The following is a 26,422-nucleotide window of genomic DNA, read 5'->3' on the forward strand; positions in this document are numbered from 1 at the left end:
TGAACTGAATGACATTGTCATGCTTTACGATTTTGTATTTGTTCGTGGGTTAGACACTGAAGATGTTTATTAAAGCTAGACGAACCAGTTTGTGAAATGTCATGGCTCACAGTCTACTCCAAACTGAGGCAATGATAATCAACTGACCTATACCAAACTCATTGGCCTGGATTTTGACTTGGACCCGGGAGGATCGGTGGGGGGTGCGGGGGGTTGGAAGATTATTGGATGTCAAACCCGGAAGTGAAGTTGGTGGGTTGGAATCTGCGAACTCAACTTAATTGAATGATAAAAATTTTACTTCTGGGTTTTGCACCCTGCAGCCAGCCAGATTGACAGACTGGCTGCTTGTCGGGTGGGAAAACAGCCGGGGAGCGATCAGAGCCTTTGGGGTTTGTATGGGGTGGGGGGGGTGGTGGTCAGGGATAGATCGGGATCTTTAGGGTTTGTATGGGGGGGGGGGGGTCGGGGAGAGATTGGAATCTTTGGGGGTTGGATGAGGAGGCCGATCACGGGGCAGGGGAAGGTGAAAAGTCGGCCATTGTGGGAGGTGAAAACTCTGTCATCGGAGATGAGAATTCTACCATTGGGGTGGGTCGCGGCTATCAGTGGGGGGTCTCGGCCATCAGGGGAGGATCGGCCATTGCGGGGGGAGGGTTTCTTGGCCATCAGGGATGGGGGCGGGGTCTCGACCAGTCAAACAGCATACTCCAAGGTCACCACCAGGGAAGGGTGCAGACAGTGTGTGTGTACTTGTGAAGATAATAGGGGCAGGGATGTGTGCAGGAAGATAACTCTTGGGCCCCAATGATATTTTCATAGAAGAATAATCATAGAAAGTTACGGCGCAAGAGGCCATTCGGTCCATCATGTCTGTACCAGCCAAAAAAAAACTATCCAGTCTACTCCAGCTTTCCAGCTCATGGTCCGTAGCCTTGTAGGTTACTGCACTTCAAGTGCATATCCTCGTACTTCTTAAATGGGATGAGGGTTTTTGCCTCTACCACTCTTTCTGGCAGTGAGTTCCAGATCCCCACCACTATATATTGTGGCATATACAAATTCCGTTTCATAACCAGTGAGAGGAGTACACATGAGGAAAGGTGGCTCACAGCTTTACCAATCACTGCACTGTTACTGGGGTTTCCACTGTTTACCGCCGTTCTGGGACCCGTTGGCTCGCGCTTCCCCCGCCCACCCCGCGCTCCAGTCAAGGTCGCCCCTGGTGCGCAAGTGCGGTTCTGAGGGCGGACTCACTATGCAGTTCAAGCACATGCGCAGTGTACGCAACAACCCAATGTCACGTCACTATTTATCTGGGCGCGAGGAGTCAGCACTTACAGAGGCGCGTTGGAAGCTGTGCGGTTAGGTGGATGCTTACTTATAGTCTTCTCGGTTAGTTACCGCGGTGAGGACGCTCAGCAGAGGAAATAGAACATTTACTTTATCAAATATGATTTATATCGTCCGTTTTGTCCCTAGAAAGGTAGGCTTTTGAAAATGGTGGATTTATTTTACTACCTGTGTCGGCGGTATTCAATTTTGCTTTTCTTTGTTGAGGCGCGAAGACCCGCGATCCAATGACAACCTAACTTTGCGGCTGTGTTGCCGAGTGGCGACAGTGATTGACGTCGCGAATGGTCAATGGGGGTCATTGTGAGCGAAACGTGCAGCCAATAGGCGAGTTAGAAGGAGGAGGGGGGGGCGGGACGGGACGGGATGGGCTCGTGTTCCGAACGAGTTAAGTTTGGTAGAGCCGCGGACTGAAGAACGCAACGAATTAATTTTATATTTTTAAATGTTAACGGCGGTGGAGGGGGTTCCGCGCTCGGAGATTCGGTGCGCTCCTGGCGGCGGACAAGCCGAGTCAGTGGAGCCCGTGACAAGCGCGGGTACCAGAAGGACATGAGCTTCAAATCCGGCCAAATTGCGGTACGGCCACGTAACTTTTTTTTCCCCTCCTTCTCCCCCCTTCTCCTCTCCGGGAAAGGATCCCGGTCGCTGGGTACATCAGGGAATCTGACTGCTTCTCTTTTTTTTTTAAACCCCGCCCGCTCCCCCTTTGGTCCGGTAAACTAATTTCACTTGGTTTCGGCAGCATTGGCTGATGTCGCACATGGCATCATGCGCCTAATGGCATAACACGTGGGCTCTGCTGCCGTCCGCTCAGTGTTTTAGTGTTTGAGGGGCGGGAGCAGACTGCAGATTGCTGCGGTGGAGGTTTTTTTTTAATGTGGGGAGGGTAAAAGAGACGCGAAGACTGCTGGGCCTGCAGTTAGGCTGAGGGTCGGAGGACCGAAGCAGTGATTGCAAACCTTGTGTTTATAGTTAGATGAGGGGGTGTATGTGTTGGGGGGGGGGGGAACAGACTGAGCCCCTATGAGATTTGACTCTGGTGGGGGCGAGAATGAATGAGTGAGTGAAGGAGAGGCGAAGTGGAGGTTGCAAACACAGTGTTAGAATTGGAGGGCCGGAGGAGTAACAGTGGTTTACGATGGAGAGGAAAGCGGCAGAGACTGCGAACATTAAGGTCAGGATTTGGCTTACGGATGGGGTGAGGGAGGATGCGGACTCTATAAATCCTGTGGTCAGAATTGAGGTGGGGCGTAGAGGAATAAGCAAAGACCTTGTCCTCAAGATTTTGGATGAGACTGTGCACTGTCACCGTTGGATTGTTTTTTGTGGATGGGGGGCCCCCATCCACACCAATGCGTAAAGTACCGTTAAACCTGTCGGGGTAGCTTGTTCCCGGGCAATTTTTTATTGTGGGGCGGAGTCAGAAAAAGGGAGTCTGTCTTGCCCCGCACCCTGTTTGCTTGAAATATTTTATAATTCAAAATATTTAGTCTTGAACAATTGTCATCTGTGTTTGCTTGTAAATTCTTAGCTAACACTTCCTGTGATTCCCCCCCCCCCCCCCAATAAGATTCTTTATAATGAGCAGCAGATGAAATATCCAGGTGCTCTATATAATCTATTCCTCTTTAATTTCTGTTTTATCACTAATGTGGCTAATAAGTTTTCAGTGGAACAGAAAATATTTAATTACACTTTGTTCAGAAAAGTATCTTTGCAGAATTGCACTTGAAGGATTGTTACAAATTACTGTAGCATCACTCAAGATTTTTCTAGTGAATTCTAGAACCTTGCTCAAGGCCAAATATGTTCTTTTTCAAGTAGTGAACATGTACAACAGCTGAATGTGGTTTCCAAAATTTTTTTTGGTGGTGCTGTCTGCATTTTTGTGTTTCTCTTCTGAAATTGTAAATTATTAATTTTGTTAGATATTGGTGTTTTAGTTTTACAATTTCTACCCCAGGTTTACTTTTAATTCTGCATGCTGAAGCTCCTGTTTATATTAAAAAGGCAACAGTTTAGATATGAAGTTCAAGTGGCATAAGGAGCATAGCAACACAATACATTGTTAGGTACTAGAAGGAGAAGTACAGTGTTATTGTACTAGCAGGTGCCATAAACTTAAATTTTTTTGAATTTTTAACTTTTTCCCTTTTTTGAGCTTACCCAGCCCACTATCTGCTTCCACCCAAAGGAGTGAGCAAGCAACTTCTTAAGCTACAGAAATTTTAGTGCGGACGACAGTCATTTGGCCCATTGTGCCTATGTTGGAGTTAGGTTTACATCAAAACTATCCTTAGTCACCTTCCCCATACTGTTTATTCTGTAAGTGTTTAAATCTCTATATTGGTTGACTTGGCTCTGTTTTGAATGCTACCTTGTCTTTTCCAGTGAATGCAGTCCTGGTTTTGATTACTTCCCATCGTGATTATATTCTTGTATTCTAGTGAATCTATGCAGCTTTACCATAGCTGCAGCATCCTCCCCATAATAATGTGACCAGTACTGCATCTGTGGTCCAACCAATGTTTTGTACAGATTGATTGTCACCTTGCATTTGTATTAATAATTTAGTCTGTTTATTTCAAATTTAAAGACCTGGCCTTATTTCCAGGTATTTGAGCAAATTAGTGGGAAGGAATTGAATGCCAAAAGTTTGGGTAAATTTGAAGAAAATCAGTTTAAAATGTTTTTATTTTGAACATTGTTAAAATTCAAGGAAGAAAGGCTTGCATTTACATACTGCAGGACAGCCACCTAGGAGGGCAGATGGGGGCCTCGGTTTAAGGTCTCATCCAAAAGTTGGCACCTCTGACAGTGCAGCACTCTCAGTACTGCACTGAAATGTCAGTTTGGATTATGTGCCCAAGTCTCTGGAGTGAGACTTGTACCCACAACCTACGGACTCAGAGGCAGGACTGTTACCATTGAGCCGCGGCTAATGTGTAAAACATACAATGCACTAAAAAGGTACAGGCAAGCTAAGTGATACCCTACAATTTATACAGTTAATGGACACATTTATTGGACTCACTAGTTTTGCTTTTTTTAAAAAAAAAATTATTTTTCCTCCAGCCAGTTACCTACCAAAATTGGAGATTATGCAGAGGGTAACAATTGGTGTGTTTTAACAAACTGCCTTGGCGTGTGACCACAATCACCCACTGACCTCAGTCTTCAGGACGCTATCTGTGGTAACTATCAGTATGCTGCTATCCTTGCTCCATACCTTACTGGGAATGAGAGAATAATGTTGTTTAGTATGAAGAGCATAATCTTTACAGCAGTATCCAAAGATGACCCAGGTCTCCTCCTTCTCTTTCTCTTCCCCCCCCCCCCCCCCCCCCCCTTTTTAAAAATTAAATCCAAATTGCACCGTCTCCATTCCTTTTCCTGAAAATAGGCTCCAGAGATGCATGTGCCTCACATCTGTGAAGTCAGCACAGCAGTGTGTAGACATTGCTGATACAATGTACGTGGGTCTCCAGGCCCAATTTAATTAAAAGGGTGGGTAATTTCAAATGTTTTTTTTCCTGAAATGTGGGGAGGAAATTGACATTTACAAATTCACTACCTGAAAACATTTTTTAAAACTGATTTTAATAATCTCAAATGTATTTATACCATTCTATGCCATTTATGTTTCTTGTCCACTTCCACCCCACACCCCAGAGATCCTTTTCTGGTGTAGGTTTTTTGCTTTTTTTCATCAAAATGAGCTACTTCATAATTAACCCTTTTTGAATGACTAGATCTGCTCACTCCCCTAACCTGTCATCTCCTGCAGACTCTTGCAATTTTCCTTGCCTCCCAATTTGCTATTAGTAAGTTTTGATACGGTTTCTTCTACGACCATTTGCAAATCATTTGCATGTGTTTTTGGACAAATGTAAGGAATCTTACAACACCATGTTATAGTCCAACAGTTTTATTTGAAAATCACAAGCTTTCGGAGCTTACCTCCTTCGTCAGGTGAGTGAGTTTTCAAATAAAACTGTTGGACTATAACCTGGTGTTGTAAGATTCCTTACATTTGTCCACCCCAGTCCATCACTGGCATCTCCACATCATGTGTTTTTGGAGATCGAAGTCTCAATGCACTTTAGTAACTGAGCTTCTCAATCTGAATAACATCCATTTACTCCTACCCTGCTGCTGTTCTATCAGCCATCCTTGTTTCTGTGCAGGTGCTTTACCTTTTTTTAATATGATGAGCATTAGCTCTTTTGTATAATTCTTTTTGAAAGTCCAAATATGCTGCATTCTCTGCCTGTATGTTTGGACAAACTCAAGTGAAGAATGAAAACCTTACAGTTCTGTTGATGCTCTTGATTAACCCATTCCATTCACTTTTTAAGTTATTATGGCTCCAAGTAATGACTAAAAAGGCACTTGTGATAAAGTGGGACTGACAACTTCTGTTCTGAAAACTTATCTCCCTGCCCAAGAAATTTATTTTTGAGCGTATGGTATGTGTAATGAGTGTCAAATCTACAGAAGCAAAAGCTAAAATGTCCTTGCTGTTTAGTGCATTTTCGATGCACTAAATTGCATCAGGAACCCAACAATATATTTTAATAATCCTGAGCAGAATTTTAGCCACGTGAAAGAAACTAACTTTAATGTGATAACTAGTGCAATTTTCCAGAAACACTACATATTGATTTGACTATAATTTCTTGGATTTCGCAAACCAATATGGCCTCAGTTCAGGCTGATGTGTAACTAGTTTGCAAAAATGTTTGTACCGGGGGGGGGCGCGTTGGAGGAGCTGTATTTTTGTTAATTCTAATTCCTTCAAGAAGTGATGATCAAGAATAAAATTCTCAAGTTAGAGACCACTCATTGTATCAACTGTCAATAACCTCAACTTAATGTCATGAGTAGGTTATCATGAGTGATTTTAAACATGATTAGATTTGTACCAATGAATTGTGAAGAATGAAATCTGATCTTAACTCTAAATGTAACAGTGGAATTTATAGCTCCTTCAATTATTTTTTAAAAATTGGATTCCTTTCACTTTGAATATAGTGAGTGTATTCTGAGTCAGTGGCATCCCATACCCCATACCTCCTATTGTACCATCATTACAACTATATGCCTTAGTCCACACATGGATTCCCTTGATATTGCTTTAGTTTTGTATAGTAGGATAAGGCTGCATCATTAAGCTTACAGGTCCACAAGGCTACGGGGTTTATTCCCCCAAATGAGGTAACAGGGTTTCTTATTTTTTTAAACTTGCAGTTGGATTACAATGATCTGCCACCTGTAGAGCATTCGATTACAACTTAACTCAGTGGAGTCATTTTCATCAAGTTGAGGGGAGTTAGTAGAGATCGACCCTTGGGGTTTTGAATATTACTGCTCAAGTGAGAGTAGTAACCTTGTTTCAAGATTATGGTTGTATGAAATGCTGCAAGTGGACTGTTAATGAGGTTGAAGTAATTGCTTTTTTAAAACATTACTGAGGAGCAGATGTGTTAAATGCTCAGTTATTTACAAATTAAAAGCTCAAAATGAGATATAAGGTGTGTGACATCTGTTTATTTTGTCACTTGCATTTAGAATCATAGAATGATACAGCACCGAAAGGCTGTTCAGCCCATCATGCTTGTGAGCTATCCAATTAGTCCCATAGGCCTGCAGATGTTTCCCTTTTGAAAGTTACTATTGAATTTGTTTCCACCACCCTTTCAGGCAGTGCGCTCCAGGACATAACGACGTCTAAAATTTAAGATGTGCTTGCTTAATTCATACTGCTGGTTTGTAAAATCAGGTAGAAATTTGCCATATTTTGGTTTGCACTGGTATATCTATAGGTGTGTGGAAGACTTGATGCAGCTGATTTTTCTGCTGGTTGAACTGTTGCCCACTGCTTATGGTCAGGTAATGTATTAAATGGTTGAGGCAGATGGCCAGGCTAAGGCACCAAACCACAAGATGTCTGGAGAGTGCAAGCAAGAATAAAACCTTCTCATGAGAACTACATAATGATTTTTAGAATCATCTGAATTTAATTTTGTAGTATTGATACAGGGGGAAAAGATTCAAAAGTGCTTAATTAAATACTGTAGTTGAATGCCTCAAAGGTGTCTTGAAATGAAGATATTTTACTATGGCACTCCAAGTTAATTCTTTGCCAATTTTACTTAACATCTGCATACTTAATTTCTCATCGAATCATAGAAAATTTACGGCACAGAAGGAGGCCATTCAGCCCATGTCTACGCCAGCTGAAAATGATCCACCCAGCCAGATCCCATTTTCCTGCACTTGGTCATAGCTTTTTAGTTGCAATTTACTATCTGGCAAAAAAAATGTAACTGCTAAATTTGAGCTGTTGCATTTGTATATTTAATGGCATTGTCACAACTGTGATTTTTTTGAAAAGTTGTCAAACTGACTTAAAGTAGTTCTACCAATTGTTAATTCACTGGCCAACTGCCCCTTGATTCAGTTTTACTTGTCGTTATTTGTACTTTGCCTCAAAAACTTATTGTAGTCAATGTTGATGACTTCAGATAATCATAATGTCAAACCATTCCTTTTTGCTAATAATGGAACTTTAAACTGTAAATGAATCTCAAATAAATGCATAGAAAAGCAAAATACTGCAGATGCTGGCAATCTGAAATAAAAACAAAGTGCTGGTAACACTCAAGCCAGGCAGCATTTGTGGAGAGAGAAAGTTAACATTTCATATCAATGACCTTTCATCGGAACACATAAATGCATGTTGCAATTGACTTGCTGCTATACATTTGAGTCTCGAGGGTTCTCTAGTATTGATCTTTTTAAGTTAGATTCCAGGAACCAATCAGCAGACTTTGACTCTTTTTATGCCATTGATCTGGGAAACCAGGTTTAGCAGCTTTAATATCAGGAGCTGGCTCATGGAAATGAGAGCAGTTGCGGGGTTTATTTTTTGTTGTACAATGCTTCACCTGCTAGGTTCATTTGGGAGTCATGCAAATGCAATGAAACATTACATGTTTATATAGAATTGGATTCACTGACCTTTTTTGTACATGAAAATGTTTTGTCTTTGAGATTATTGGATGTGATGGCAAACCTGTTTTTTTGCAGCTGTCAAGTTACAGCAAGGCTGCTGTGTGAACTATTCTGACTTGAGTTGCTCAACATAGGTGTGTGTCGTCCCCCACCCCACCTACTTTTTTGTGTAGGAGCTTACTGTAAAAATTCTGAAATCCCACTATATTGGAGTGCTTGGTTTGCTACTGCACAGATGGGACTAATTTGATTTTTTTACTTGTCATATTAAGTAAGGTTCAGTGACTCTGGCAAAACTGTAAACCATAACAGGGCTGTAGTTTCTTTTCCAGCGGTATTCTTGCTTTACCTCCTTTAACCTTAAGTGTGTGGTTTACATCACTTTTATACAAGGTGCTTTATTTGTGGAGGATTTTTTTGTGAATATATCTAGAGCCAGTCAGTTGGGTAGCTACAAAGTGCTACGAAGCATCAAATTTAGTGTGAAATTGGAGATGTAGCAGGGAAAATCTTCCATTGTGTGAATAGTCTATTATATGCTTTGTTCAACCATGTTTCTGTTTTTCCTCTAGGATAATATGCAAGATCATCACAATAGAAATTCATGTCTATAGCCTTGGTGTATTTTGGGACTCCTTTTTCATCAGTTGTGAGCCTGATTTTTGTCAGCACCATTTGAGGCTTACCCTTACTGGACTCGTCATTACCTGCCTACATATTGATACATCGCCAGTTATCTTTTCAGAATTTGCTGGCAAACTGGATCCAGAGTGCCCAAAAACGCATCAAGTGCCTTCACTTTTTGAAATTTTATTTCTTCAATATTTTTCTTAAGTACGGAAGTGCTAAGTAAGTTTTAAAAACATTATATACATAGTGTCATGTTCCTGTATGTACAGAATGTGCTGGTGAAAGCAAAGTTGATAATTAAGTGATGCAATTGAAATGTTGTCATGCCTTTACATTTGTGATCAGTGTCACCATTGTACAGTTAATACCAATTAAATGTTATGTATAGTGCTTTTTTTCTTAATTTTTTTTTAAAAGGGCTAAAACTTTTTGGCCCTTCAGTTTCCTACAGTCTGTTCTAGTGAACAATCATTTTAAGTATACAGATTTTGTAAACTGTATTGCAGTACAAAGTAGTTACTTCTGACTTTTTAAAAAAAAGTATATTGGTCTCAACATCTCAGGTTTTGGTGCTATAACCATTTTTTCAGTTGCACTCAATCTTTCATCCCAGGCAGAATCGGATGCCCTCTTTTTTTACAAAGCAATGCTTTTGACCTTTAATTGGGTAGTTAGACAAAAAATGGATGCATGATTTGTATCACAAGTGAAGTACATTTTGCATATAAAACCTTGGTGCACTAGGCAAATGCATCTCTTGCATGTACTCTCAATAAACATACTTTAAACTATTCCTTTTGAAAGATGGGGTCTTCTAAAGTTGGAATCTCAATTTATAACAATTAGCTAAATTCAGATAGAACACTTTTTTAATGTATTATTGGGTTTTTATGCTTTAAACCACCCTTAATTAAAAACTATATTGTAAATTCCCCAAAATAGGCTATACATGGTTATGTAAAATCTAGATGTGATCATTTTCACTTACTGCTAGATTGGAAGTTCTGGTTCTGTTCAAGTTGGAGACTATGAAATACTTATCCCACATAGCTTTAAAAAGTTGGAGAATTAGCATTTGTTCCTTGCTACAGTGGAATTCAAATTTATACCTTGCCACTGTGAGGCTTAGTATTGGAGTTCAAAGCTATACAACATTGCAGTAGTGATTTCATAAATTAGAAAACTTTGTTCCATATGTTTGAAATTGTATGTTTTGCTGTACCTGAGTGTAAGTGAACAATTACTGTTAATACTACTTTAGATCAGAGAAATCTGTAGAAATTGGGATATTTGATTGGCTTGAAGCTTTTTGTTTGCATTTATTGGACAGTTGCAATTCCAGTTAGTCTCTGCAGAAGCAGTTACAGCACAACAGAAATAATGTAATAAATGTCCAGAGAATAACATCTGTTGAAAAAGATCATTGGTGCTAACCATTGAGTTTAATTATGGGTATTTTTATCAGTGCTGTTTTTCACAAGTGGAAATGATGAGCTATGTGGCCATATTATTGCAGATGAATAAACTTGAATTTAGGTAGAGAATTCATTTCTTGCAATACAGTACTCCCCTTGTGTCCCCAATACTGGGTAAGATTAATGAACAGTTGGTCTGTGAAGCCTATGGACCAATTTTTTTGAAATGAAGCAGATGTTCTTTGATAACATTGTACTCCATGATAGTCCCTGATTGCCAGAGCACATCTGTTTGTCTGCATCACTCAAATAATTGACTCATTACATAAGTAAGAGGCTTCAGAACACCTCTCGTCATGAATGTCTTAGTACTTCTGCTTTGTGTACCTGGTTTTGATTTTTGTAATTGAATTACTGATGTAGTACTGCAGCATAAAATGTGATCAAATTGGATGTGCACTGAACAATCTTGCAGTAAATTTTGAAAAACCAATTGATTTTTATATTAGCAGGTTTCTCTGCCCACAAGGGAAGAAAAAATGATTCCTAACGGGTATTTAGTTTTTGAAGATGAGAATTTCATTGAGTCATCTGTGGCCAAACTCAATGCCCTGCGAAAAAGTGGACAGTTTTGTGATGTCAGACTTCAGGTATTCATAAATTACAGAACCTGTTAAACAGCAGTATTGCAGATCTTAAACTTTGAATAATTTTAGCTATTTTACAAAATGTAGTTGGTCTAATTACTAAAGTAATAGTGTATTTATAATCTAGTTAACAAAATTGGAATTTTTGTGTTTATAGTACTGACATTTCTCCGTTTTTTTTTTTCCTTTTACTTCTCCTATCAAGGCATTGACTCCTTGTTTAGGTGTGGTTCCACAGGTGCCCTCTAGTACCTCACACAAATAACCATTCTTCAGTTGAGTTTCAACAACCTACTTAGTATGATGGCCCATCCCTGATCCTGTCCTTCCAATGTACACACATGCATTGGATAGTAAGCTAAAATTCTCCTGGTTTGCCCCTACCTAACTTGAGGGTAGTTGTGTCCTTGCTGTTGTCATGACAGACCATCCTAGGGATTGAACTGTGAATCTTCCTGGTCTGTGTAATTAGGGGAAAAACTGTTCTTGATCTCTTAATTGAAACCTATAAATTAGCCATATTCAATGCTGTTTTCTGGTGGGGTGAGATTAGAGTGTTTGAGTTGGTTTGTGGTTGCTCATCAATTAGTAGTTATTGTAAATATCAAATGATCACAAACTTTGCAAGAATGATTGTAGTAATTTATATTCTGAAAAGGAGCTGTGATGTCTTGAAACATTATTGAATGGAATGTGTTTTTCAAATTATTAACCCAAGTGATTCAGGATGATATTTTCCCCTTCTCGTTTAAGGTCTGTGGACATGAGATGTTGGCTCATAGAGCTGTCCTTGCTTGCTGCAGCCCTTACTTATTTGAAATTTTCAACAATGATAGTGATCCCCATGGGTTTTCTCATGTGAAATTTGATGACCTGAATCCAGCTGCAGTTGAAATTTTGATGAACTATGCCTACACTGCACAGTAAGTGTTGTCCTTGTGAAATTGCAGTCCATGTTAAATTAGTTATGTTGTTCAAAGTAGGGCTGTAGTCACAAACACTGAATACAACAATCAAAGAACAAATGGCAATCTGAAACAACCTCTATAATCCCAGTGTATAATGTACACCTTGCTCCTCAAGAATAAAATGAAATGGTATGTAAGTGGGTTATTTCTGCAACATGAGAAGGAGGTTTGAATTAACTTTGCAATCTTTGGAAACCCTGGCTTATAACTGGTCTTCCAGGGTAGATACTCGTGAGACTGTTCTGTGTTCAGCGTAACTAACTACTGATTGAAAGTATAAATTGCTGCAGTCTAGGGCCCTTATCTAGATCTGTCACCGCTTTACTGACTCAAGTAAGGGACATTTCTCTACAATTTTGCAACTCACTTGAGAAGAGGATGGTTCATGAGTAGCCTTTGTTTTACTTAATCTACAGTGCAACAACAAATCATAACTATAACTGGTTGGTTGAAGCTCCACATTAGTGTCTGGGTTGGAGGGGGCTGCAAAACAATTGATCCACTTGATTTCCATCATTTGATTACAAGCCTGTTTGTATACATTTCTAGGTGGAATTCTTTGATTTAACAATATGCTTCTTGGTTTTGAAGTAATTGCTGTTTCAGTATAGAATTTCTCTTCCATCTTTTGTGGTTTGTGCTTTTTAAAGAAGCAAAATATCTTCACATGCAATTCTTGTCTTTTAATGCCACCTTCTCTTTTTTTTTCTTTTCTTCCCCCCCCCCCCCCACACACACACACACACACACACACACACACACACACACACACAGTTCATTTCACCGTTAGTCATTGAATTGACAGTTTTCTCATGCTGCTACTTTTTGCTCCTGACATTTAATCACTGGATTCCATCCTTTTTGTCAAGTTAGAGGAGAATATCTAAAGTTATATCCAGATTGATCTTTTGTTTAGGGGCTTTAGCAGACTTATTAGTAAGTTGTTATTTTAAAGCTAATTTGTTTACTTTACAGGCTTAAAGCAGATAAAGAACTGGTAAAAGATGTGTATTCCGCTGCCAAAAAACTGAAGATGGACCGAGTAAGACAGGTGTGTGCAGCTGCTAATCTGGCAGTTACTTGATTTTTGGGGGAGGGAGGAAGGTTGAGGTTTTGCCCAAACGGAATTGTCTATGGTAGTTGCAAACTTTTTTGGTCTTATTGAATTCTGTTTTTCTGATATTTTCATAATTGGATTAAATCCATCTTCCTCCCTGATCTCCATTTGAGTGTAGATATCTCTTGATTTGTGACTGGTTACAACTAGGTTGATCTGGTATTCAGAGCTCATCAGTCATATGACCTACTGGTACCTGTAGAGTGATCTTTAGTGAGGCAGACTAGCAGTCTACTAAAAGTACCTTGTGGTTGCACCAAAACTAGGACCACTGCTTGGATGTTATGTGCAACTGTGTTGTATTCCCTTGGTGTTCCTTCAGGTGTGGCAGTATTGTTTAGTACCTCTTGCTTTTACTGTGTACCATGTGCCACAATAGTTGAAGTGCTAACTTGCTCTAATGTAACTTTTAGGTGTGTGGTGATTATATACTATCCAGGATGGATGTCCAGAACTGTATTTCTTATCGAAACTTTGCCAGCCAGATGGGAGACTCTCGGCTGCTGGGTCAGATCGATGGTTGCATTCAGGAAAACTTGTTGGAGATTTCAGAACAGGATGAATTTCTAAAACTTCCACGGCTAAAGGTAAACAAAGTAGAAATTTAGCACTTTTTTTGTCTAATGTGCTAAAAATCCTTTTGGATTTGTAATAGTTGGAACTTGCTGTTTTCCAACCATAGCATGATTGTATGCTATGGTTCCTGTTTTTTTTTACTGTTGGTAGGAATACTCTTGGATATAATACTTGGAATTTTGTTTAATTTTAACTTCATACTAGCTGTGAACATTCTAACTGCATACAATATTCATATAGGTACTTAATGTATGTGAAAACTTGAATATCAGTTTCATTGAATCTATTTCTTCCCAGTTGGAGGTGATATTGGAGGAAAATGTCTCCCTGCCGAGCAATGGTAAAGTTTACACAAAGGTAATCAACTGGGTGCAGCGTAGTGTCTGGGAGAATGGGAAAAGCCTGGAAGAGCTGATGGAAGAGGTTAGTACAACAAAAAACAAATGCTGTTTGTGGTTATTTGGAGGTTTGCACCTATTACAGTGTGATTGATAAACGATCCTAAAGAATTTAAATTTTGCTGTAGGTGCCCCTAAGCTGAGAAAGTGGGGGTGTGAAGGTGAGCAGTATAAATTGTTTAGTCTTTTTTTCTGCTCTATGCTGCCTTATTTGTGGAAATTTCTTTTGTTTTTGTTTTGAAGCTTTTTGTTTTGCAGTGTAGAAAAAGCTTTAGAGAAAGGGAGAGAAGGTACTTTTCTATGTTTAATTGCTTCCTTCCACAGCTAATCCATATGAGTAAGTACAATATTCTAATTTATCTCCCTCCCAATTGATTTTTATTTCCTTAGGTTTAATCTAACAAAACTAGGATACTTCAAGCCTGAAGAAAATGAAGATACTGCGAGGGTAGTGACTCATAAGGAAGCAGCGGCCTTTCCCTAAAGTCTGCAGAATCTTGCTATGGGCAAGAGTTGATTTAATGGTGTTTGCTCCTTTGCAGGATTAATAAGGTTACTTACATTAATATGTTATGACATTGTGGCAGAATCTGACTAAAATTGCTTATTTCTGTTGGTAGTTTTTGGTGAGAAACTTGATTTGTGCAAAATGTTAATTCTCAAGGGCAGAGGCAGGCTTAAATAAAATGATAGGTGAGGAGACTGGGGATCTTCGAATTTTGGCTTTACTCAGGTAAGTCTCTGATTTATAATTGTAATTCTTCCAATTCATGCTGCAAAGGCTGTGAAGTCTAGTCACTGGATACCTCTTTATTTGCGTTCTTACAAAAGCAGTTATTTGGTGAGGTGGTAATCCTCCATGTGATTACCTGGACCAATGACTCCTGATTTGGGGGATATGGACACCTGGTTGGCTGTTGTCAGTTACATGGAATTTTACAGCACAGAAACAGGCCATTTGGCCCAATGGGTTTATGGTCCATGAGCTTCATCTCTCCCTATCAACATATCCTTCTATTCCTTTCTCCCTCGTATACATTTTAAAAGGGAAGCAAGATAAGTATCAGTTGTGGACTTTCATGTGCACTTCATCTATATATGGTTACCTATCAGCAGCATAGCACATAACACGCGGTAGGACACTGGTTCTTCACTATCTGTTCTACCGCCCCCCCACCCCCCCAACAAAACCACTCAACCCAGTTTCCCACAGTTCATATTTGCAGCAAATGTACTTTAAGAAGAAAATCTTGCTGGCTCAAACCAGAATTGTTAAAGGTATGGTAACTTCACCATCCTCTGGGAATGGTGAATATGGGAGAACTGGAAGTGTTAATTTTTTTTAAAAAGCATGCACAGAAGTGATTTAGGTCTATTCAGTACTGCATTTTGGAGGCAGGGGGTTCCATCCCTGAACATATTGCCCAGCCTGCTGTCTAATTGTACTGCTCTTTGGTGGTTTTGCTTTAACAGGAGGAAGATCACTTCCCAGTCAATCTCTTAATCTCTTAATCAAAATCAAATTTTCCTAATAAATTGGAGTGCAGAAGCTTCTGCACATTTGTGTATGCATTCTGCCTGTGCCATGTCAAGAGGACACATGGTTAGGCAGTCTGCTCAGAGTGCTACAACTACACTAACTAGATATTGAAAGTAGAGGGTCAGGCTGGAGTTGGTGATATGTTTGTAGAAACTGCTATTTTCATGAAATTTGGTGTTTCTAGTACTTGCAATATAAATGGAACATAAATATTAAAATTGATGCGGGCTGAAATGACTCTATGCACACTAACAAGTGTGGTACATGACCATAGCATTGTGGTGTTTGAGCATACAGCAAAAATAGCCTCAATAGATGCAAAAGATAACCTTGTTTTATATCAATAGTAACCTGTGCAGAACAGTGCTGGTATTTTAGAGGAGATTCTTACTGACAGTACTAATTAAATGAAGAGGTTACTGAGTTTTCTGAGCAGACAAATATTTGGAGATCTGGGACGTTGCATTTGCTAATCACTATCAGTTCAGGAGGGTATGTTTGAAGGGATGTTTCACTTATGTGATTCTCTGGCCAAGCTAGATGAAATCCAAGAGTCTGTACCGCATTGGAACATCATGGTCCACTGTATGGCTAGGAGCAATCTGTCAGACTGAGATTTCCAATTTGGAGATAGCTGCACTACGTCTGGGTTATTTTGCTGTCAAGATCTATGCAGGGTGAACATTAGTAGCATTCTAGTTGAGAACAAGGTCATTGTTTCCCTTGTAACTCCTCCATTGTATCTAGATGTGGCCCTGTTGCTTGTGGTAAACTGGAAGCTGACCTAGTTTTTTAAATTTGTTCATGGGATGTGGGCATTGCTGGCATGGCCATCATTTATTGCCCATCCCTAATTGCTCTTGAGAAGGTGGTGGTGAGCCACCGCCTTGAACTGCTGCAGTCCATGTGGTAGATTGCTCTTTCTCAGTGAGTATTTCTAGCTATTGTTTATCTTGGAATTCTTTAATTACATTAATTCTATAAGCAGATAATGTCTACCTGTTGATTCAGGGTAAAATTAGGTTGCCTTTTGCCCAGATTTCAAATTTGAGGTGGCGGTGAATGACTTTGAAGGTGGGTTGGAGAAAGATTTTCTTTCATATTTGCTCTCTACAGACTGAGCCAGTCAGTAACCTGGTAGTCTATAAATCAGGTCCCTGGAAGGAGAGAAACCAAAAATTGCTCAGTGACAACCTGTTCCCCTTCCAAGGCCAAATATTTGTAATCACTAGTGTATATGCGAGGAAGTGGTCTTCAGGTAATGATTTTGTATGTTTTACCACATTTCCTGTATTTGCACGATTTCTCCCTAGCAACATCACGAAACCTCGACACTGCAAAGGAAAAGAATCTTCCTGCCTCATTTTTGTCGGAGTGGATTTTCTATACCTCAGGTTTCCAAAGCAACTGAGTGTGCAAAGGACCGATCATCATCCCTTTGTTTAGAATGAGCTGCTACCTTCGTGCAAATGACTCTTAATTTTCTGTCAGACAACTGCAGTCCTCTTCAAGAAAGCAGAGACCTTCCAGCACTAAGGGACTAAAAATAAGCAGGAGCTTACGTAAACTAGCTTGTTGCTATGGAAACAGTAGCCACATGGGTGTTTTGTTGCTGTTTTGCAGGTTCAAACCTTATACTACTCTGCTGATCACAAACTGCTTGATGGGAGCGTACTAGATGGACAGGCTGAAGTGTTTGGCATTGATGATGACCACATTCAGTTTGTGCAGGTACTGAATATTAAGGGGTGTACGTATAAAAATTGGTCAGGATGGTACATTCAGTTCCCACTAATTAGACTAGTACAGAATTCTCATTTTTACCTGTATAGCTAGTGCAGCATTTAGAAAGTTTGTGAGGTGTTTGTCTTGCATGGTGTATGTTAAGCTACAGAACATAAGATTTAGTGTTTTGGGATGAGCTACTACAAGGATGTACAGTCAGAAATGTATTTCAGAATCCCTGCATTGTGTTTTCTCATCCTGGCCATGCATCCTTCCATAGAGAAGGTGGGGCAAGTAACCAGTTGACTTTGGCTAGGGATACTCTTAACTTTGCTTCTAGAATTCTGAAGGGTCTGTTGGGTTATTTCCTCCTCCCCTTTTTAGGGAGATGCTGGGCCTTCAGTTGGCACCAGCCCTGATAGCATTGGTTTGCAGGGTCCAAGTGGGACATCAATCTTGTCATTTAGTGTGTTGGATGTCCAGTGGCGATTGAAAGAGTATAAATTGCATATCCTGTTATTTAGCCACTTGTTAGGCAACTGGTCAGTGTTTGCCTGTCTCACATTGAGATTTGGGGTGCTTAGTTCTGGTACTGCTGTAGATGTTTCAGCACCAATGACATCTGTCTACTTAACATGTATTGGCAAAGGTGTTTGTAGTTTGTTTCCCATTCAACAAAAATGGGTTTGAGTGAAGTGAATAGGAAGCCATTTTGGAAGGTGGGAGTGGATAGGAGTCAAATCTCATGTAAGATAGTAACTTGTGCATCAAGTAGGAATATGACGAAGGTAGAAGGTGAATGCAGGTGCAGCCTAGCTAGGTTTTCTAGCTGCCCATTTGATTTTGCAGAAGAAATCTCCGCGGGAGAACAGCCACCGGCAGATGTACAGCAGCTCTTCTGGAAATCTGTCTGCTCAAGTGCAAACAAACAAACATGAGTGGAAAATTATTGCTTCGGAAAAAACATCAAGTAAGTTATACAACAGAAATTTTAAATTGGAAAATAATTCAATAAACAAATTATGGGAAGAGAAGAAATGAACTTTTGCTGTGTAAAAGTACACAGTTCTGCTTCCTACAGAATGGGTTGTGCTTTTTACCTGTGGGAGGGGAAAATGGGAATTAGTCCTCCTCCCTATCCAACATTTTCTTTATCAGCACGTGTGGTGGTCCACCATATGGAGCGGGGGGGTTGCATTTGTGTTTTTTTAAGTTCTGACTACTTGCTAATGAGTCAACCGCTTTGCTCTTCAGACACTACCTATCTGTGCTTGGCTGTTCTAAACGGTGTGCTGTGTGTCATCTTCCTTCATGGCCGCAACAGTCCCCACAGTTCACCAGTCACCACTCCATGTCTAATCAAGAGTATAAGTTTTGAGGTTCAGGCTGAAGATGAAGATGACAAACTCCTGTCTCCCATGCAGTATGCCCGCTCTGGTCTAGGAACAGCAGAACTGAATGGCAAGCTCATTGTTGCTGGTGAGTCCAAATTAAATAAGTATTCCATAAAAAAATTTTTATCGTTAAAGCAAGAGCATTTTGTCTTTGTCCCATTTTTTTCTTTTCATGTACATTTTCATCTAAAAGTGGCGTTTGTGCTAGATTCCGAGGTCTTCCAGTACCTCTTGCTCAAGTGGTCGCTCTATGAATTTAGATGGGCTGTTTGACTTGTAGGAGGCATTGTAATCAAAATAGATTTGGTCTTCACCCCGTGTTTATGTGTGCAATTTTAATAGGTTGCATTGCAATAGCAGCAGGAATTCCTGTTTGTCCCTCCTACCTAGGGACATTAAGGCCAACCGCAGTACCCTCATTGCTGCTGCACCTGAGTTTGGCTCCCTCGGTACAGAGCAGGTCTGCATATATCTGTACCACTGCTAAGCTATTTGGGAGTAAGGATAACTGACACTAATGGAATCTACAGGTGAGGGAAGGCTATACTAATGTGTGAAATAAATTGTCTATACAGTTGAGGATTTTTTGTTTGTCAAGACACCATTTTGTAGATCTTGCTGTTGTTCTATAACCAGTTTTGGGGAGGAGTTGCAAGTACATCTGCTTTTTTCCCCTCCTCTTAAAGAAAAGTGCCTCTTTTAGCTATTGGGTACCATCAAATTAAGCTGCATCCTGTCAATTACAGTGGTTAAATACCAGTCTCCATGTTCCAGAGCAATTCCTATCCTTCTTGAACAAAAGTTAATCCAACAGAGCACCAATGATTTCTGTTTTCAATGATCCTGGTACAAGTACTGTTCTTCCATCTGCTGAACTATTAGGCTGCTTTTTTTTAAAAAGAACAATTATAATCAATTTGAATAAAGATGTACTGCTGTAAAGTCATGTCAAGCAACCTTGTTCTAAAGATGGAATCTTGTTTAGTTCGGAATTGCTTGCAGCTTGTTCCTCTAGTTTTTGCGCTTTCTGCCTGAGATTTGTCAAAGACTTCACATTTTGGCTGGTTATTAGGTGGCTATAATCGTGAGGAATGCTTAAGAACAGTAGAGTGCTATGATCCTGCAACTGATGGATGGATCTTCGTTGCTCCAATGAGGACACCACGTGCACGGTTTCAGATGGCAGTGTTAATGGTAAGTGATCAGAAACAAAATAACCGTTCTTAGAAATCTGTTAACCTGTCTGATGTTATATACCCTTTTAATGGCTGATATTTTTAGATTGTTTAAAACCAATTATAAGCTTTTATTTAAAAAACTTGCTATTGTGGAAGAGCATGTTTGGTTTATAACTGTTCTATGTTGTGCTTTCTAGAATTAATTTTCTGTCCTGGTGAATTAGCTGTATATGTCTAAGCAATTCATTCACTCCTGCTCCTGATTTTTAGAAGATGTTTCCACCTTTCCAAATGAATGAAACCTGCCAGATTCTTGATTTTTTTTTTAGGTTAGAGATTAATGTGTATTTCTTTGTATTGCAGGGACAACTGTATGTAACTGGCGGATCCAATGGCCACTCAGATGAACTTTGCTGTGGTGAGACTTATAATCCAAATACTGATGATTGGACTCCAGTACCAGAGCTCCGTACCAATCGTTGTAATGCAGGCAAGTCTCTAGTAACCCTTAATTAATGTAATAGCTGACTTGTTGATTAAAGTGGCTAATGACTGAATTCTGGTTGGTTGGCAGGTGTATGTTCCCTGAATGGAAAGCTGTATATTGTTGGTGGCTCAGATCCATATGGACAGAAAGGGTTGAAAAACTGTGATGCCTTTGACCCGGTTTCAAAAACCTGGACAAATTGTGCTCCTCTAAATACACGTATGTATAATTCTCAATGTAAAATGCAGTCTGTGACAAATGCATGGCAGTGACTTAAACCAAAGTGTTATTTTATAAAGGTTACTTGCATAACACTGGGAGATTTTTAGATCATGTATTTTATATTCAAGAACTTCAGTTAATTAGTAGCAAAAATGCTAATTCCAGAGTATTTTAATATTGATGTCATTACAAGAAAAATGGCTATTTCATCTTCCAGATCTCTTGTTGGGCAAAAAAAAGTGTAGCACTAATTTCAAATGTTGAATTTTAGGTAGACATCAAGCTGCTGTATGTGCACTAGATGGTTACCTGTATGTGGTTGGAGGTGCAGAGTCCTGGAACTGTCTGAACACTGTGGAGCGTTATAATCCTGAGAACAACACCTGGACTCTGGTTTCACCCATGAATATGGCTCGCCGTGGAGCAGGGGTAGCTGTTTATGATGGTAAGAACAAATCCATCTTTGCTGTGATTGTATCTGGAATTTGATATTTAGCAGCATGTCAACATAAGGCTTGATCTTTTGTTGGGGGTGGGGGGAGAGGGGGAGGTTTGCCTACTGAAGCAAATCACTCCACTATGGACTTTGTTTTTACAAGTAACTGGCCAATTAAGCACATGCTTTGGAGATGGCATTACTATATCAAAATTGAGCTTTGCAACTGCAGTAAGGAAGTACTGGCTTACAGAATAACATTTTACAGCATAGGAGGCTGCCATTTTGGCTCATGTCTGCATCGGCTCTACAAAGCTATTTACTCCCATTCGCCAGGTGTTTCCCTGTATACACTTTGAATATATTTTAAAAATTATGTTGACCTTTTTAAAACTACTATGGCTCTGCCAATCATTGTTTTCTGGTAGGGCATTCAATGTCCTAGCAACCCTCTGCACATAAAGTCTCCTAGCTTCTCCCTTTTTGTTGTTCTGGTGGAAAATAGCACTTCCCAATTCACCTTAAAACATTAAAATCCCTCATAACTTTGAACACCTTAAATCTCCTCCTAAATTTTGCCAGTAACAAGAACCGAATTTCTCTAGTCTCTCCTAACTCAACTACAATTAAAGCCTTTCATCCCTGCTATGTTCCAACTGGCCCAACCAATCCTGCATAGGTCTACCATTACCTCTGCTTTTGTGCTATGTCCCTAATTATAAAGGACACCAGCACAGAAAACAACTACTAATTGCCACTGTTTTCAGCTTTTTAGCCAGCTTTCTATCCAAGCTGACACATAACCTTTTTAATAGTGAAGTTGGTTAAACATTCAGATTGCTCATTACTCATTCATTGTTTTGGTGATTGGCTGCTGTTGGAACACTGTTCCTTTTTTATTTTTCTATTGTCTACTTTGTTAATACAATTAATTATTTTGCAGGAAACATTTTTGCTGTGGGAGGTTTTGATGGAACCCATGCACTCAGCTGTGTTGAGATGTTTGATCCAGCCAAAAATGAATGGAAGATGATGGGAAGCATGACATCAGCAAGGAGTAATGCTGGGGTTGCTGCAGTGAACAGACTCCTTTATGCTGTGGGAGGCTTCGATGGCAATGAGTTTCTGAACAATGTAGAAGTATACAACCCAGAAACCAATGAATGGAGCCCATACACCAAAACAAATATGTCCAGTTTATAAAGTTTAGCTTTTTCTTTGCAGCTTAACCAGTTTAGTGATGTAATTTGTATTGTACCTGTTCGTGGGGGAGGGGGTTGGGGGGAGTGGGATATGATTACATTTTTGGATGTTTATGTTTGGGATGTAGGTATCCAGAACAATTTAAAGCATGAAGTCTGGGTTTTAATGGTAACATGAAGCCTTTGGGTTTGCTTATGATTACATTGAGCTGTAAATACTATTGTCCCAGGATGTAGGTATGTTTGTTGTGTATTCCTAGTGTTTTTTTGGTTAAGTGCAAACCTGGTGTGCAGAAGGTTTTCATTTCAAAATTTGGAAAATAGGAAATGTATTTTTAGAGCTTCCCCGGAGTTTTGTTTTGCAGCATTTGCACATTGCCTCATCATGAAGTTATCTGGTTTGAAGAAGTGCAGCATAGTTATGAAATAACATGGTTAATTTGGGAGGGGGAGGAAGAGAAGAGGCAGGATTGTCTTTCTTGCCTTGAGTATCTTTAAATCTATGTTTAACAGGAAAGGGAAGAGTTTAAACAAGTCATGGATAAGCTGACCAGCCTGCCAATTAAGCATTTTTGTTTTGGATTGAATGTTTTATGATCACCTTTTTATAACAATTTTTATACTTGGATGAATATACTATGAGAAACAAAATCAGATATTGTTTGGAAGCATTAAACAAAAAGCTCATGACTAGAATTTAAGGCACCAGAGTGAAACATACACAGAATTCTCCTTGCAAGAGCTTTTCATGTTTGCCTCTGCCTCTGCTATAACTTATTGTACTACTCTGTAAATGCTTGTTGAACTTGACATGGGTTTTTGAATGTGAAATTGTATTAGGATGGAATAGTGAAAGAGTGAAGAGCTCCTGAGTGAAAATCAATTTTGTTACAAGCTATGTAGAAAATAAAATATTTGAACTCTTGCCCTCATGGACTTTGTATTCTTTAAATGTGTATTATAAAGCCAGAAGAATAGGATTTTAACTACGATTGTGAATTTTCTTATCTTCAGACTTTAGCCTGATTAGTCCACCATCACAGAAGCCGGTCTTCAGCCAGTTTGATTCACTCCACATGCTATCAAGAAACTGCTGCGTGCACTGGATACAACAAAGGCTATGGATCCTGGCTGTAGTGCTGAAGGCTTGTGCTGCAGACCTAGCCATGCCTCTAGCCAAGCTGTTCCAATACAGCTACAACACTGGCATCTACCCAACAATGTGGACAATTGCCTGGATATGTCCTGTCCAAAAGCAAGACAAATCCAATCTGGCCAATTACTACCCCAGCATCAGCAAAGTGGTGGAAGGTGTTGTTGACTGTGCTATCAAGTGGCACTTACCAATAACCTGATCATCAATGCTCAGTTTGGGTTCTGCCAGGACCACTCACCTCCAGACCTCATACAGCCTTGGTCCAAATGTGGATAAAAGAGCTGAATTCCAGAGGTGAGGTGAGAATGACTGCCCTTGACATCAAGGCAACATTTGCCTGTGTGGTACCAAGGAAAATTGAAGTCTGAGAAAACTGCAGGGGCTAGAGTCATACCTAGCACAAAGGAAGATGGTACTGGTTAAGGCTAATCATCTCAGCCCCAGGCCATTGCTGCAGGAGTTCCTCAGGGCATTGTTCTAGGTCCAACCATCTTCAGCTGCTTCATCAATAACCGTCCCACCATCGTAAAGTCAGAAATGGGGATATTTGCTGATGATTGCAGTGTTCAGTTCCATTCACAACCCCTCAGATAATGAAGCAGTCTGTGCCTGCATGCAACAAGACCTGGACAACAGGTTTGGGCTGATAACTGCTGGCCTTGCCAGCAACACCCACGTCCCATAAATTTTTTTTAAAAGCTGACATTGTAGATTGCAAGTACTTTTTAATGGGGTAACTTTTAATCAAAAGGAGGTAAAACTGTATAAATGAACAGACTTTCTCTTTCTTCCCTTCCCCACCCCCACCATGAACTTTAAAAGTAGGTAACTTTTGGATGAAAGTTATTGGAAAATAGGGCTTAGGTGTTAACTTCTTTGCATTTGCATGGTACCAATTAGCAAATAGACCATAATCTCTGTTAAGAACACAAGAAATAGGAGTAGGCTGCTCCACCATTCAATCAGACCATGGCAGATCTTTGACCTCAACTCCACTTTTCTGCCCATTCCCCTAGAGTCCAGAAATCTTTCTATCTCAGCCTTGAATATATTCAACGACTCAGCATCCACAGCCCTCTGGGATAGAGAATTCCAAAGATTCACAACCCTCTGAATGAAGAAATTCCTCCTCATCTCAGTCTTTAATAGCTGACCCCTTATCCTGAGACAATGCCCCCTAGTTCTAGACTGTCCACCCATGGGGAAACAACCTCTCAGCATCTACCCTCTCAAGCGCTATCATAATTTATGTTTCAATTAGATCACCTCTAATTCTTCTAAACTCCAGAGAGTTATAGGCCCATTCTACCCAATCTCTCTTCATAGGACAACCCTCTCATCCCAGGAATTAATCTAGTGAACCTTTGCTGCACCGCCTCTAAGGCAAGTATAACCTTAGATAAGGAGACCGAAACTACACAGTACTCCAGGTGAGGTCTCACCAAAGCAGTGTACAATTGTGGTAAGACTGCCTTGCTTTTATACTCCAACCCCCTTTCAATAAAGGCCAACATTCCATTTGCTTTCCTAATTGCTTGAGGTACCTGTATGCTAACTTTTTGTATTTATTGTATGAGGACACCCAAGTCTCTGAACACCATCATTTAATAGTTTCTCACCATTTTAAAAAATATTCCTACCAAAATTAATAACCTCACATTTCCCCACATTATACTCCCATCTGCCACCTTCTTGCCCACTCGCTTAACCTATCTATCTCTTTGCAGACTCAGTCCTCCTCACAGCTTACTTTCCCACCTCGCTTTGTATCGTCAGAAAACGTGGATACATTACACTCAGTCCCTTCAAGTTATTTAAATAGATTGTAAATAGCTGAGATCCAAGCACCGATCCTTGCGGCACCCCACCAGTTACAACCTGCCAGCCTGAAAATGATTGGTTTATCCCTACTGTTTTCTGTCCATTAACCAATTCTCTATCCAGGCTAATATTTTACTCCCAACCCCATGAAAACCTTGTGTGGCATCTTATCGAATGCCTTTTGAAAATCCAAATATACGCCATCCACTCGTTCCCCTGCTAGTTACATCCTCAAAAAATTCAAATAAATTTGTCAAACATGATTTCCCGTTCATAAAATCATGTTGACTCTGCCTAATGTTATGATTTTCGAAGTGCCCTGTTACCACTTCCTTAATAATGGATTCCAGCATTTTCCCAATGACTGATGTCAGGCTAACTGGCCTGTAATTTTCTGTTTTCTCGCTCCTTTCTTGAATAGCAGGGTTACATTTACTACCTTCCAAGCCACTGGGACTGTTCCTAGAATCTAGGTAATTTTGGAAGATCATAACCAAATAATCCACTATCTCTGCAGCCACCTCTTTTAGAACCCTTGGATGTAAGCCATCAGGTCCGGGGGATTTATCGGCTTTTAGTCCCATTAATTTCTCAAATACTTTTTCTCTACTGATATTAATTACTTTAAGTTCCTCACTCTCATTAGACCCTTGGTTCTCCACTATTTCTGGTATTTTTTTTGTGTTCTATTGTGAAGACAGATACAAAATATTTGTTAACGCATCTACCATTTCCTAATTCCCCATTATAATATCTCCTGTCTCAGCCTCTAAGGGACCAATGTTTACTTATGCTATTCTCTTCCTTTTTACATACTTGTAGGAGCTCTTACAATCTGTTTTTATATTTCTTGCTAATTTACTTACATATTCTATTTTCTCTCATCAATTTTTTGGTCATCCTTCACTGGTCTCTAAAACTCTCCCAATCCACAGGCTTACTACTCTTCTTGGCAACGTTATAGCTTTTAATCTAATACTATCCTTAACTTCTTTAGTTAGCCACGGATGGATCACTTTTCCTGTGGAGTTTTTATTTCTCAATGGAATGTATACTTGTTGAGAATATTGAAATATTTCTTCAAATGTTTGCCATTGCTTATCTACCATCATACCCTTTAATTTGGTTTCCCAATCT

General features: G+C 39.8%; 1 protein-coding gene and 1 long non-coding RNA gene across 5 annotated transcripts in view; one reads left to right on the top strand and one right to left on the bottom strand.

The window, feature by feature from the left end:
- Positions 1-1,603, bottom strand: part of LOC137325411 (uncharacterized) — a 117,774-nt gene extending 116,171 nt beyond the window's left edge. For both annotated transcript variants that reach the window (XR_010963878.1, XR_010963877.1), the window contains exon 1: positions 1,522-1,603. This is a non-coding gene — a long non-coding RNA (uncharacterized lncRNA). The remainder of the gene's footprint in view (positions 1-1,521) is intronic.
- ivns1abpa (influenza virus NS1A binding protein a) lies at positions 1,310-23,233 on the top strand. 3 transcript variants are annotated; one of them, XM_067990493.1, is made up of 16 exons: positions 1,310-1,486; positions 4,432-4,550; positions 8,946-9,222; positions 10,928-11,068; positions 11,819-11,988; positions 13,009-13,084; positions 13,564-13,737; positions 14,024-14,149; positions 17,288-17,395; positions 18,239-18,359; positions 18,644-18,868; positions 19,856-19,977; positions 20,325-20,451; positions 20,536-20,667; positions 20,942-21,115; positions 22,050-23,233. In XM_067990493.1, the coding sequence occupies exons 4-16, from the start codon at positions 10,958-10,960 to the stop codon at positions 22,307-22,309; spliced, it is 1,926 nt and encodes a 641-aa protein (XP_067846594.1). In that variant the 5' UTR covers positions 1,310-1,486; positions 4,432-4,550; positions 8,946-9,222; positions 10,928-10,957; the 3' UTR covers positions 22,310-23,233. The 3 variants fall into 3 exon arrangements, with proteins under 3 accessions (XP_067846594.1, XP_067846593.1, XP_067846595.1); XM_067990492.1 differs by lacking the exon at positions 4,432-4,550; XM_067990494.1 differs by lacking the exon at positions 4,432-4,550 and having other exon boundaries at positions 10,931-11,068.
- The last annotated feature ends 3,189 nt before the right edge of the window (positions 23,234-26,422 follow it).

The sequence above is a fragment of the Heptranchias perlo genome, chromosome 9, assembly GCF_035084215.1.
Source record: "Heptranchias perlo isolate sHepPer1 chromosome 9, sHepPer1.hap1, whole genome shotgun sequence".
NCBI classification, from domain to species: Eukaryota; Metazoa; Chordata; class Chondrichthyes; order Hexanchiformes; family Hexanchidae; genus Heptranchias; species Heptranchias perlo.

What these genes read in the sequence shown, in the direction of transcription:
- ivns1abpa (XM_067990493.1), top strand. Translation starts at nt 10,958, where the DNA reads ATGATTCCTAACGGGTATTTAGTTTTTGAAGATGAGAATTTCATTGAG. An exon ending in AGATGGACCGAGTAAGACAG is followed by an intron (nt 13,085 to 13,563) that starts GTGTGTGCAGCT and finishes TGTAACTTTTAG; the next exon opens with GTGTGTGGTGATTATATACT. An exon ending in ACCACATTCAGTTTGTGCAG is followed by an intron (nt 17,396 to 18,238) that starts GTACTGAATATT and finishes TTGATTTTGCAG; the next exon opens with AAGAAATCTCCGCGGGAGAA.